Source organism: Chiloscyllium plagiosum, chromosome 21 (assembly GCF_004010195.1).
Source record: "Chiloscyllium plagiosum isolate BGI_BamShark_2017 chromosome 21, ASM401019v2, whole genome shotgun sequence".
NCBI classification, from domain to species: domain Eukaryota; kingdom Metazoa; phylum Chordata; class Chondrichthyes; order Orectolobiformes; family Hemiscylliidae; genus Chiloscyllium; species Chiloscyllium plagiosum.
In genome coordinates this window covers 58727173-58740955 of record NC_057730.1, presented here as the reverse complement: position 1 = coordinate 58740955, position 13783 = coordinate 58727173, and the positions used below count along the sequence as shown (strand labels likewise).

General features: G+C 41.8%; 1 protein-coding gene across 2 annotated transcripts in view; it reads left to right on the top strand.

Annotated features, from left to right (window-relative positions):
• The window catches only part of gpr139 (G protein-coupled receptor 139), an 83225-nt gene extending 71018 nt beyond the window's left edge, over positions 1-12207 (top strand). For both annotated transcript variants that reach the window (XM_043712185.1, XM_043712183.1), the window contains one exon: positions 9275-12207. In XM_043712185.1, coding sequence (XP_043568120.1) covers positions 9275-10209 — 935 coding nt within the window. In that variant the 3' untranslated portion in view covers positions 10210-12207. The remainder of the gene's footprint in view (positions 1-9274) is intronic.
• The last annotated feature ends 1576 nt before the right edge of the window (positions 12208-13783 follow it).

Here is a 13783-nt window from a genome sequence, read left to right as displayed (position 1 = left end):
AGGACTAGCCACACTACCATACATCAAGAACATTTCTAACTGACAGCCAGACTACTACGACCACTAGGACTCATCACAGCACACAAACCAACAGCCACTCTCAGACAACAACTCACCAGGACGAAGGACCCGATACCCAGCATGAGCAAAACCAATGTAGTGTACAAAATCCCATGCAAAGACTGCTCAAAACACTACATAGGACAAACAGGAAGACAGCTAACGATCTGTATCCATGAACACCAACTAGCCATGAAACGACACAACCAGCTATCCTTAGTAGCCACACACGCAGATGATAAGCAACATGAGTTTGACTGGGACAAGACTACTATTATAGGACAAGCCAAACAGAGAACAGCCAGGGAATTCCTAGAGGCATGGCACTCATCCACAGATTCTATCAACAAACACATCGACCTGGACCCAATATACCGGTCACTGCAGTGGACAGCTGGAACTGACAACCGGAAGCGGCAGAGACAAACCATTATAAATGCCGGAGGAAACATCACAGAAGCGCTTCACAGGAGGCTCCCAAGCACTGAGGATGTCACATAGACAGGGGACGAAACGTCTGCAACACAAATTCCCAGCTCGGCGAACAGACCCACAACAACGACAGGTCTGTAGTTTCCTGGGTTATCCTTTGTTCCTTTCTTAAACAACAGTGTCACATTTGCAATCATCCAATCCGCTAGATTAGTCCTGTGTTCAGATATGCTTGGAATATTTCTGACAATGGCTCCATGATTTGCTCTAACTCTCAGTATTCTATAATGCATTCCATTGGGCTCTGAGGACTTATCGACTTGGAGTGCTGCCTTTTTAACACCTCCTCTTTATCTGTCACTATACTTCTGTCGAGTTCTTAACATCCACATTTTCAAATGGGTCTTTGTCACCATTTTCTAACTTGGCAAATGTGAGCAAGTAAACCTGGCTGGGTGGTTGGAAGATCATTTGGAGCCTTTGTACAGTTGAGTGTATTTGGAGTTAGAGTCACATCTTCAGTAGTTACTGTGGTGAATTTTCATTTGCATTGTAGTCATATGAAGAACTATTGGTGAGGAATAGGAGAACAGTTTGCTTCTCTTGATCTGGAAGAATATCAGAAGGCTCTCAACACATCATCAAGAACAGGAGAGTGAGGTCTTACAAGGTGAGATCCCAAAACTGGGCATGACAGCGTTACATTATCCAGATCACCACGGAGTGTTTCTCATGGCCAGGAGCTATGAAAGAGATCAGCGCATCATCACCAAACCCAATGGGACGTCCCCATGAAGCTGATCAAACTCTTTGAAAAATTGTGATGTCTCTTGATAGAGAATCATCTGATCATCTTGGTACAGAAGCTAATGCTCCTGGAGCGCAAGACCCTGAGGCAATTCCTCACCTTGTGAAATATGGTCTTCATCTCAGCACAAAGCATCGAGTACCAGCTACAGGAGACCTCACTTCTGAGGCTGGAACCCAACATCTCGTCATTCTGAAATAAAATGCTGGATAATTACAGCAGGTCAGGCATTACCTGTGGAGAGGGATCTGTTCTGATTCCATAAGATGCAAATATATTCAATAGTGAAGTTATTAAAAGATGCAAAATGATTGTTAACTGAAGTATTTTTGCCTCTGAGAAGCTGACTCCTGATGTCTGATTTTTCTTTCTCAGTCTCACTGACTGGCCAGTATTTATTGCTCCCTATTACCCATCTGCCCCTGACCTGAGTAGTTTGCTCAGCCATTTCAGAGGGCAGTTAAGAATGAGGCACATTGGCAGAGATCTGGAGTCACAGGGAGGCCAGACTGGGTAAAGGTGGTAGATTACCTTCCCTGAAGGGCATTTGTGAATAGGATGGGCTTTGATGACAATTATTATGTGGCTGCACAAGGCTAGCTTTCATGACAGATTTTGTTGAAGTTTTGATGACCTGCAGCTGTATGAAGGCTAGTGTGACACCACCTCAGCTGACAAAAATGAAATACATTGATCAGTCACAATCACCTGGGAAGGAAATAACATATGACTAAATACAATCTGTACTTCTGTGACTGTTTCTCCCACAGCAAATCTGATTACAAACTGTGTAAGTTTTTTTTAAATCTGGTAAGGAATGTTTTATGGATTCTATTAACTTTACAACTTAAACTATGATACAAATGCCTTAGATATTGTCTCATCTTAACATCACCTTATGTTGACCTCAAATCAAAAATTTACTTTGCCTCCTACAAGTTGCTTGAAGACATATCCTGGGTTGTAGATATTTTTAAACTGTTCAGAGATATTATAGAGTAGGTGGGATTTAGTCCCAGGCCTCCTGACTGAGAAGTAGAGACACTACTACAACACCACAAGTGCCCTCAGTGCCTGGGTTGTAAATCAGTGTATTATTCTCCTCCCTGATAATAAGAGCAGGATTTTATGATGTTCACACCTGCCTTCATGTATGCTCCTCTAATCTTCCAAAGGGAAGCAGTAAATACCACGTCATTGAATCAAAGCCAGGAACCAATCATTGAACAGTTTAATGTCACAGTCCAAAAAAGAAAGGATAAAGTAACAAGTGGAACAAATCTGCCTTCACGTCCTTTTCATTTTCCATCCCTCCTCACCACAAAGAAAATAATTACAATACATCAGTGCACGGTCCCAGCTGTGTAGATAACATTCTTATTTTTATCCAGCTTATCACTGAATTAGACTCGAGGGGAGTTAAATTAGTGACAATGTAAGAACAGACAGTGAGGGTTGTACTGATGAAATACACCTGTTTAAAGGCTGGTTTGAGGTCACAGTTTTGTGCTTAATTGCTGATTACCTTAATTTGAGATGACCTGAAGTTATTAAATCTGATATTTGCAGGTTTATCAATCAATGGCTGATCAGGGACAATTTTCATGCATTGTAAATGCGAATCTCGCACCAGGCAGGAACACAGTGTAGGATAACACAAGCACACAACTTCCTGGACATGGTGAAGAACAGATGGTTACCCACAGGAGAGGGTTTGGGGGAGGGACGGACCTTCCTCACTCCCCTCTCCTGTCCCTTGCAGCAGCCTGTGTTACACTGACAGTCTGTGACCCTCAGCCTGTGATACACTGTCTGTCTCTGACCCTCAGCCTGTGTTACACTGACAGTCTGTGACCCTCAGTCTGTGATACTCTATCTGTCTCTGACCCTCAGCCTGTGATACTCTGTCTGTCTCTGACCCTCAGCCTGTGATTCACTATCAGTCTCTGACGCTCAACCTGTTATACACTGTCTGTCTGTGACCCTCAGCCTGTGATACACTGACAGTCTTGGACCCTCAGCCTGTGATTCACTGTCAGTCTCTGACCCTCAGCCTGTGTTACACTGACAGTCTCTGACCCTCAGTCTGTGATACACTGTCAGTCCCTGATGCTCAGCCTGTTATACACTGACAATCTCTGACCCTCAGCCTGTGACACACTGTCAGTCTCTGACCCTCAGCCTGTGACACACTGTCAGTCTCTGACGCTCAGCCTGTTATACACTGACAATCTCTGACCCTCAGCCTGTGATTCACTGAAAGTCTCAGACCCTCAGCGATTAGATTAGATTACTTACAGTGTGGAAACAGGCCCTTCGGCCCAACAAGTCTACACCGACCCGCCGAAGCGTATACCACCCAGACCCATACTCCTACACTTACTGCTTCACCTAACACTACGGACAATTTAGCATGTTCAATTCACCTAACCTGCACATTTTTGGATTGTGGGAGGAAACCGGAGCACCCGGAGGAAACCCACGCAGACACGGGGAGAATGTGCAAACTCCACACAGAGAGTCGTCTGAGGCGGGAATTGAACCCGGGTCTCTGGGGCTGTGAGGCTGCAGTGCTAACCACTGTGCCACCGTGCCGCCCATATACTGTCTGTCTCTGACACTCAGCCTGTGATATATTTCTGTCTGTGACCCTCAGCCTGTGATAAACTGTCAGTCTCTGACCCTCAGTCTGTTATACACTGTCAGTCTCAGACACTGCTCTTGTAGAAAAGAGACTGAGTGCAGGAAGGAAACCAGTGATGAATGCATTCTCTTTCTCCTGGTTACTCTTTAAAGTTAAATAGGACTGCACTTTCTATTTAAGGTGAATTCTTTTAGAGCTTCTGGAGTGAAGCTCGGAGAGGTATTGGGTAACATCTAGATAAATGGCTCCAGAAAATCTCAATCTGTTTGAAAAGTCCCCTTCACATTTCCTGAAGTCAGTGAAGCTGTGAATAATAATTGAAATGATTAACAATGACCTGTTTCATCCTGTTCAGCTCATTGCTGTGAAGAGAGGTTATTAAATAAAATGTTCTCCACCAAAATGACGAATAGCCTTTTTAAAGAGCATGTGCAGGTAATTTATTTGTCATTTGAACCCTTAATAATGACGTCTGTAACGGTTACTACCACAGGTTTCGACTCCATTGCCACAGTAGCATCAAACCCTGGGTGAAAGGTGCAGTGGTTTGGGCACCTCTTTACCTGCAGTGAAACATGCCAGCCTTGCCTCCTTTGCCCAGACATACCATTTCCCCACCACCCTTACCCCAACTTCTCAATTGGATAGACCCTCCACCAACTCCAGCCTCCTTGACCTGGGCCCTTTACCCTTCAGACTCCCTGCCATCCATTGTCACAAGCAGCTGAGACCTGACCTCAGCCATTGTTTGGCACAGAGACTTCCCACTGAGATCATGGCAGTGAGGGCTCACAGGTCTAGCATGCACACCTCTTACTGCAGTCAGGAATCCAAAGAATCATATTGCTGGTATAATTAAGAAGCTGATTCTGATGAGCTGGCCTTTTAGTGAGCTTGCATAAGACCAAAAGAAATAAGAACAGGAGGAGGCTGTTCACCCCCTCGAGCAAGGTCCACCATGCAATAGGATCATGGCTGCTCCAAAATTGCTCACTTCCACTTTCCTGCCCCTTCCCCCTTGCCATTGATTTCCCGACTGATCAAGCATCAACCTCAGCCTTAAGTATAATCAAGAACTCTGCCCCCACAGCTCTCTGTGGCAAAGAGTTCCAAAGACTCTGAAGAAATTCCTCCTTATCTCAGTGTTCAATTGCCATCCCTTTATTCCGACACTGTGCCTCTGATCCTGGATTCTCCCATTAGGGGAAACATCCATTTGTTCGACGGCAATCTCTGAACCATGGGCAATGGGTGGCTACTGGGAATTCACCTCTTTCCCCTGTATCCAATCACTCTGTGCCTGTCTCCCCACAATCTCCAACTCAGACCAGGCCAGTACTTACCTTTGTCCTGGGCCCTCACTGTAACTGGGCGTCCAGGAAGGCCGGGGGTGTGGGGGCGATCTCCTGACAGTAGTTGAGGGGGTCCTCCATGATACTTGCTGAACAAAAGCCTCTTGCCCCCAACAGTGTTTCCACACCAGGGTCTAGATCAGGGTCAGGCAATATTACCCAGACCTTAGATGAAGGCAGGATCTCTGCTTTAAATATCAACATGAGTCACATTTTATGAAGCCATAGAACCACAGAAATGGTACAGCACAAGATGGCCATTCAGCTCATTTTGCCCATGCCAACCTTACAGATACCCCAGCTGCCCTTTCTAATCCCATCTTCCTGCAAACTGCCCATTGCCCTGCAGCTTACAACACTGAAGGTGCAAACCCAGGTACTTTTTAAAATGAGTTTAGACTGTCTGACTCCACCACCAACTCAGGCAGTGAATTCCATAGAACATGGAAATAACAGAAGATTGTTGAAACTCTTCTAAAATTACAATATTGCAGCAGTTATGTCACACTAACTCTCCACAAGAAGCTGAGTAAATGAGTGTCAAGCTGGGAATGAGTCAAAGGCAGTAATTTACTGACCTGACAATTTTATAAACTGTCCGACCTTCACTCAGCTCTTTGAGGGCATGTTAACAATTCAATCAAATTGCCTTCAGCTCCACCAGATATCTATCATTATTTATATCCTGCTGTAAATAATGCAGATTATTCAGATCTAGGACCATGATGAGCTATTTTAAGGCAATTTGCAGTTAAGCATTTTTGGCAGTTTACACGTGGTGTTTACAGTCTGAGATAATTTGCAGGTAATTTGTAAATTGAACATAATTCCAGTGTTTAGCTTAATATGTTGAAGTGGCAGTGCAGCGTCTAAACTAAAGGGTATGTCTTGGATCTTGTTGCAACTCTAAAGACCCTCTGTAAGGTTGGCCTTGAGAGGGAGACCTGAACACAGTGCGTTTTCTGATATCAGTGATATTAATTATTCAGGCTTTCTCCAGGGTTGGGCAGGTGGCCACAAGGATATGTGGCCTTGATGGCGCTGGGGCTGGAGATTGACTCACATTCAGCATTCCCATTGCTTTCAGTGTTTGTGCTCCTCCTTGCTCCATGCAGTGAAGTCAAATCCTTAAATAAACCAAAGAACAGTGGAGGCTGGAAATCTGAAACAAAAACAGAAATTACTGGAGAAGCTCAGCAGGTCTGGCAGCATCTGCGGAGAGAGAAACAGAGTTAATGTTTCAGGTACAGTGAACTTCTGTTAGAATTGTTTCAATCAAATACATAAACTGCCACATCCCAATTTTTTGTTTTGATGGAGAGTCACTGGTCTCAAAATGCTAATTCTATTTCACTCTCCACACTTGCTGTCAAGTCTGCTGAGTTTCTCTAGTAATTTTTGTTTGGAATTTCCAACATCTGTGGTTTTTGGTTTTATTTACATCCCAGTTTTTATCTGACCTGCCTCAATGTTGCTGCAATGCCACTCCAGCCAGATACTCTTGGTATTGGACCACAATCTGCAGTTTAAAGAGGAGCCCTCTAACCTCAGTGACCTCCACCCTGTATGTAGCTTCAGGTGACTGTTTGGATATCAGCTGCTTAGAAGAACAGTTTAAAAACAAGGTGTCATGTCCTAAATGGGAAGAGGGGGCTGGTAAGTTAGCCACTTGATTGAAGAGTTTAGGATCCTGAATGGTCTTGACAAAACGGACATGGATCAGGATGTTTCCTTCTGTGGGCCATTCCAGAATGAGGGGACTGAGAATTTGATTTTCTCTCAGTGTTGGAATTCTGTACCTCAGAAGGTATTCAATGTGGAGTTTTAAAGGTGGAGGTAGGTAAATTCCTGTTAGACAGGAAAATAGAAGGTCATTGGGGATGATGGGAATGTGGAATTTGAAACACGAACAGATTAGTCACAATGTAGAGGACTCAAGGGGCAGACTAAGCTATCCCATTTTTTGATAAGGCCTTTTGTGGATTTTCCTCTGGACAGTTTGGGTCAATTTCATCCTCCCACCCTGAGCCCTTGTGCCAATGTGACATTTGTAAATTTTATCGCCATGGTGACAGCTTATTTTAAACCAATGGTCTTATCTGCCCTGCCATCTTCCTCAGTCCTAACCAGTATTTATATTGTCTGGTTGAGTGAGTTTAAAGAAATGGGTTGATGCACAGTTCTGCTAACAGGTGATACATTTGGAAAGGTCTAATAAGGGAAGGATATTCCCTTGGTAATAAACGAGAAATAGTTTTCAAGGCAAAACATTTTTGAAACACTGATCAAATTCAGAGAATCAAGCTGTTAGATGAAAGAACTGAAAATTCTGATCAAAACTTAATTGATAATTCTATTTTGCAGTTAATACTTCCATCTGTAGTGGGGTAGGGGAGATTGGTGATTATAAAGGATCCCTCTCTTTAACTGGTGTGCACTTTAAAATGTGTTGCTGATTTGGAGACCATGTCATAGCAGGGTTCTGGGGCAGATATCAAAGACAGCAATAATGGATCACAGTTTATTTGTACAACCATACAGCATAGAAACAGACGTTTCAGCTCGCCATGTCTACGTTGACCAACAAACACCAAACCACTCTAATCCCATTTATCTATACTTGGTCCATAGACTATTATGCCCTGGCATTTTAAGTGCTCATCCAGATACATCATAAATGTTGTGAGAGTACCTACCTCCACCACCCTTTCAGGCAGCATCTTCCGTATTTCTGCCACCCTCAGGGTGAGAAAATGTTTTCTCAGAACTCCTCAAAACCACTTACTCCTCACCTTAAATTTGTATCCTCTGGTCTTAGACATGTTTGCCGTAAGGGAGAAATACTCAAGATCTGCACTGACTACGCATCTCATAACCTTGTATCCCTCAATCAGATCCCCCTCAGCCTCCTCTGCTCCAGGAAAAACAAACCCAGCCTATCCAGTCTCTCTTCATAATGGAGATTTCCATCCAAGGCAACATCCTGGTGAATTTCCTTTGCACCCTTCCCTGTGCAATCTCATCCTTCCGATAGTGTGGCGACCAGAACTGCAAGCAGCATTTCAAATATAGCCTAACCAATGTTTTATAAAGTTGTAATAAGACTTCCTTGCTCCTATATTCCATGCCTTGGCTAATAAAAGCAAGCATCTCATTTACTACCTTCACCATCCTATCAGCATGTAGCTGACACCTTCAGGGTTCTATGGATTTGTATATTGAGGTCCTTTTGTTCCTTTGTACTCCCTAGGGACTTACAACTCAGACATTCATTGTGAATGTCCCTCCCTTATTAGACCTTTCCAAATATATCACCTGTCAAGGAAAAGATCAAAACTGATGGATGTAGGTTTGCTCGCTGAGCTGCAAAGTTCATTTTCAGAAGTTTCATCACCATAATAGGTAACATCTTCAGTGAGCCTCTGGACAAAGACTTCGTCTGGACACTTACTGAAGATAAAATGAGGTCTGCAGATGCTGGAGATCAGAGATGGAAATGTGTTGCTGGAAAAGCGCAGCAGGTCAGGCAGCATCTAGGGAACAGGAGAATCGACGTTTCGGGCATTAGCCCTTCTTCAGCTAATGCCCGAAACGTCGATTCCCCTGTTCCCTAGATGCTGCCTGACCTGCTGACCTGCTGCGCTTTTCCAGCAACACATTTCCATCACTTACTGAAGATGTTACCTAGTATGGTGACGAAACGTCTAAAAATGAACCTTCCAGTTCAGCGAGCAAATCTATATCCAGAACCTCAACCTAAGCTACAAATCTTCTCAAAACTCACGATCAAAATTGATATTATTTTCAAATGTAGTAGCACAAAATTAAAATTTATGTGAAGGAATAATTTGAATGAAAGTAGGAGTGTTTTGCCTGAAACAAATGAGAGATTACTTTGATTTAGTTTAGCTAAATGTAGTGACCAAATGCACAAGAAAATTTCATGACTGCCTGAATTAATTTTTCTTTGTTTCCTAGCTAACATCCTGACCGTAATCATCCTCTCGCGATTGGTGGCTCGGAGACAGAAGTCCTCCTACAATTATCTCCTGGCACTAGCTGCTGCTGATATACTTGTCCTTTTCTTCATTGTTTTTCTCGATTTTCTGCTCGAAGACTTCATGCTGGGTCGTCAGCTCCCTCACATACTGGACAAAATAATTGGAGTCCTAGAATTCTCTTCCAACCACACATCGATTTGGATAACTGTCCCTTTGACCATTGATAGATACATTGCTGTATGTCACCCACTGAAGTACCATACTGTGTCATATCCTGCACGTACTCGGAAGGTGATATTGAGTGTGTACATCATTTGCTTCTTGACCAGTGTACCATATTACTGGTGGCCCAACATCTGGAGTGAAAGTTATACAAGTACTTCCATGCATCAGATCCTGATCTGGGTCCACTGTTTTACTGTATACTTGGTGCCATGTTCCATTTTCTTTGTTCTGAATTCAATTATTATTCACAAACTTAAGAGGAAAAGTCATTTTCGCATGAGGGGCTACTCTACAGGGAAGACAACAGCTATTTTGCTCACAATTACCACCATATTTGCAATACTCTGGGCACCAAGAATGGTGATGATCCTCTATTATGTCTATGTTTCACCAATAAATAATGGCTGGTTAGTGCACCTAGTGTCAGACATCGCTAATATGCTTGCTTTACTCAACACTGCCATTAACTTCTTCCTTTATTGCTTTATCAGTAAACGGTTCCGTACTATGGCAGCTGGGACATTGAAGGCTTTCATTAAGTGTCAGAAACAGCCAGTGCACTTTTATACAAACCATAACTTTTCCATCACCAGCAGCCCATGGATCTCTCCAGCCAATTCCCATTGCATCAAGATGCTTGTGTATCAATATGATAAGGATGGCAAACCACTAAAGATATCGCCATGAACTGGAAATCTATTACCTAAGTGGGGAAACATTATTTGAAGGTCACAATGTCTGATCTGTTAATGTTCAAACAATTGTATATTAGTTAATGCCTACTTTGTCCATCAATTTATGGTGATGTTACTCACCAGTCAGATGGTACTTAGCAGATTGACAGTGATGTGCAAGTTTCAGTGGGATCTTTCAATGTAAAATGGAACAAAGCCTGATATGTGGATGGGGTGGTGAAAACTCACCCACAAGGATGACAAATTGCAAAAAAAATTGCAGTGCTTGATTTACAATCACTTATACCAAAACATTGTATACTAATTGATCTAGTCAATCAATTAGATTGATTCTCTAATCAATAATATTCCTTAAGAGTCCTGAAGAATTTTCTAATATAAATTCTGTTGAGTGGAAGGACAATATTTGCATTTTAGTATCTAATTCAGTAGGATTCTGTGCTACAAATATATAGGTGAGTGTTTTCTGCAATGATACATGGGTCTATTTAATTTATCCTGATTGTGAATCATTTAAAGATATATTCAGGTGAAACATTGGAATACATTTAACCTCTTTGTTGCTTGGTATGTTATAATCAGAATTTTGAAAAACATTTTTCCCACAAATTCAGAGGAATTAGAATTTGAATTTCCATTTAAAGGTTTATAATTATAAAATGAGTGGCCATAAATGGAATGTATTATTGTTTCTGTTCCAAAAGGTAAAGCTAATTAAAAGATACAGTCCACAAGCTCTTCATTGTGCACATTGCTATAAGTTATGAAATCTTTGTTTCGCCAAGAGAAACATCGTCAGTTCCACAGAATGTATGCAATAATTGTATGGACCTTATTACTAGAAACAAAGAGATTGCTAATGTTCGGGGTTCCTGAATATATGAACTTATTGAACTTTGCAAAGCAACCACTAAGAAACAATTTGCCCACAAACTCAAATTACTTTTGGAGGTCTTGAAACATGTTTGTTCTATGAATGGCACTTCAGATGTTTGCTGTGTAATTGTGTGCTACTAACAACATTGTTAAGAATGATAGTACAACACATTTTTTAAAGTCGACAACAAAAGAATTTCACAGTAGTTCCAGCCCATGCTCCAACAGGTTTATCTCTCCTCATTTATATGTCTGTTCAGTAATCACAGTTTTCTAAAGTTGAAATCGTGCAGGAGAAGTTTGTTTTTCACGACTATAGCTGACATTAGGTTCATATTCTGTTATTCCTCATTTGAAACAGCCAGCTGATAGAATTAGAATTTTAAAGAAACTTGTTTGTTACAAAGTAAGTAATGGTTGTATTGTGAATGCACTGTGATTGTTAAATAATATTATTCATGCTTCTAATACTTTGCACAATAAAGTTTTAAAAATGCTAGCTGACAGATTTTGTATATCAAGGAATTGTTAAATTTTCACTCATGGGCTAATATTAGATTAAATGTTTCTTACTGCCTTCAAATCATCAGGGTTACTTTGGTCTATGCCAACAATGCCAAGTGGTCTCATAGGATCATAGAAATTTACATTTCAACTCACTGTATCTTTACAGGCTCCAGAAAGAGTTACACAGCTAGTCCTACTCCCCAACCCTATCTCTGTAGCCCTCTAAATTCACCCCTTTCAAATATATCTCCAGCTCTCTTCTGAAACATCCGATGGAATCTGCCTCCCCCACACTCCCAGGCAGCACATTCCAAATCCTAACAACTCTCTGAGTAAAGATGTTTCTCCTCAGCTCACTCCTAGCTCTCTTGCTGACAATCTTGAATTTGTGACTCCTAGTTACTGACATACTAACTTTTGGAAACAGAATCTCTTTCTTTACCCTGTTAAAATTGTTCATAATTATGAACATCTCAGTAAGGTCACCTCTTAATCTTCTTTTCTCAAAGGACACTAATCCCAGTCTCTCTCATCTTTCCTTGTATCTAAAATCCCTCATTCCTGGTATAATTCTAATAAATCTTCTTCGCACTCTCTCCAGGGCTTTAACATCCTTCCTTTAATAAGGAGACCCGAACTGAACACAATTCTCCAAACGTGGTCTGAACAATGATTTGTAGAGGTGTAGTATCACTTCCTTGTCTTTTTGCTCTATGCCTCTGTTTGTAAACCCAAGGATTCTATTAACCTTCTTAACAACTGTTTCAACTTCAATTCCTGATGAAGGGCTTTTGCCCAAAACATTGATTTTCCTGCTTCTCGGATGCTGCCTGACCTGCTGTGCTTTTCCAGTACCACACTCTTGATTCTAATTTCCAGCATCTGCAGTCCTCACTTTCGCCTAACTGTTTCAACTTGCCTGGCCACCTTCAAGTGAACCCCGAGATCCCTCTGCTCCTGTACTCCCCTCAGAGTTGTACCATTGTGTCTCTGTGTTTCTGCTATCAAAAGCATTCCCTCACATTTCTCTGCCCATTGGACAACTCATCAATGTCCCTTTGAAATCACTCAGCATCATCATCATCATTCATCATTTTCCCTAGCTTAGTATCCCCTGCAAATTTAGATATTTTGTCCTCAACACCCATCTTCAAATCATTTTTATAAATCAGAAAAAGCAAGGGTCCCAACACTGATCACTGGGGAACACTACTTTCAACTTGTCTCCAATCTGAGAAATGCCCATCTATACCTACTCTCTCATTCTTTTAGCTAACGTCTAATCCAAGCTGCCAAGGATCCAACAATCCTGAATATTTCTCATTTGTTAATCAACCTGCCATGTGGCACTGTATAAAATATGTTCTGAAAATCCAAATATACAACATCTAGAGCCCTACCCTCATCCATTGCCCATGTCACTTCATGAAAGAACTGAAGTAAATTAGTCAGACGTGACCTACCCTTGACAAAGCCATGGTGACTGCCAAGTATTAACCTATTTTTTTCTCAGCTTATATTTACTTTGTCTATATTATAGCCTCCACTGTTTTTCCCACTATTGATGCCAATCTGACAAGTCTAGATTCTTGGGTTATCCTTAGCCCCTTAAACAACAATATCACATTTGCAAACCTCCAGTCCCCTGGGATTACTTCAGAGATGCCTGGAGAATTTCTGTCAATGGCTCCACCATTTGCTCCATTACCTCTCTCAGCAATCTAAGTTGCATCCCATCTAGGCCTGGAGACTTCTCTACCTAGAGTACTGCCAGCCTTCTCAGCCTCTCTTCTTTATCTTCTCATGATGAATCTGCAGTTCATCTCTCACAAAGTCCTGTCTCCTTTCCATTGAAGTTCACAGATTTAGAACTCAAACTCTGTTTGAAATATATTGCCTAGTCTCACTTTCACATTTATTTAGCTTTAAATTGAAGACAATGGCAATATTTTCTGAGCCAATGGAAAATAAAAGTTTGCCCAGTGAATAATCAGCTGCTGATTCACCACAAATCCTTCCCAAACTACACCTGTCAATTACGTTATCCTCCATGTGAGAGGTAAAGGCACTCAGAAATATCGTAGAGTCACAGGGATGTACAGCACAGAAACAGACTCTTTGGTCCAACTCGTCCATGCCGACCAGAATATCCTCAATTAATCTAGTCCCATTTGCCAGCACTT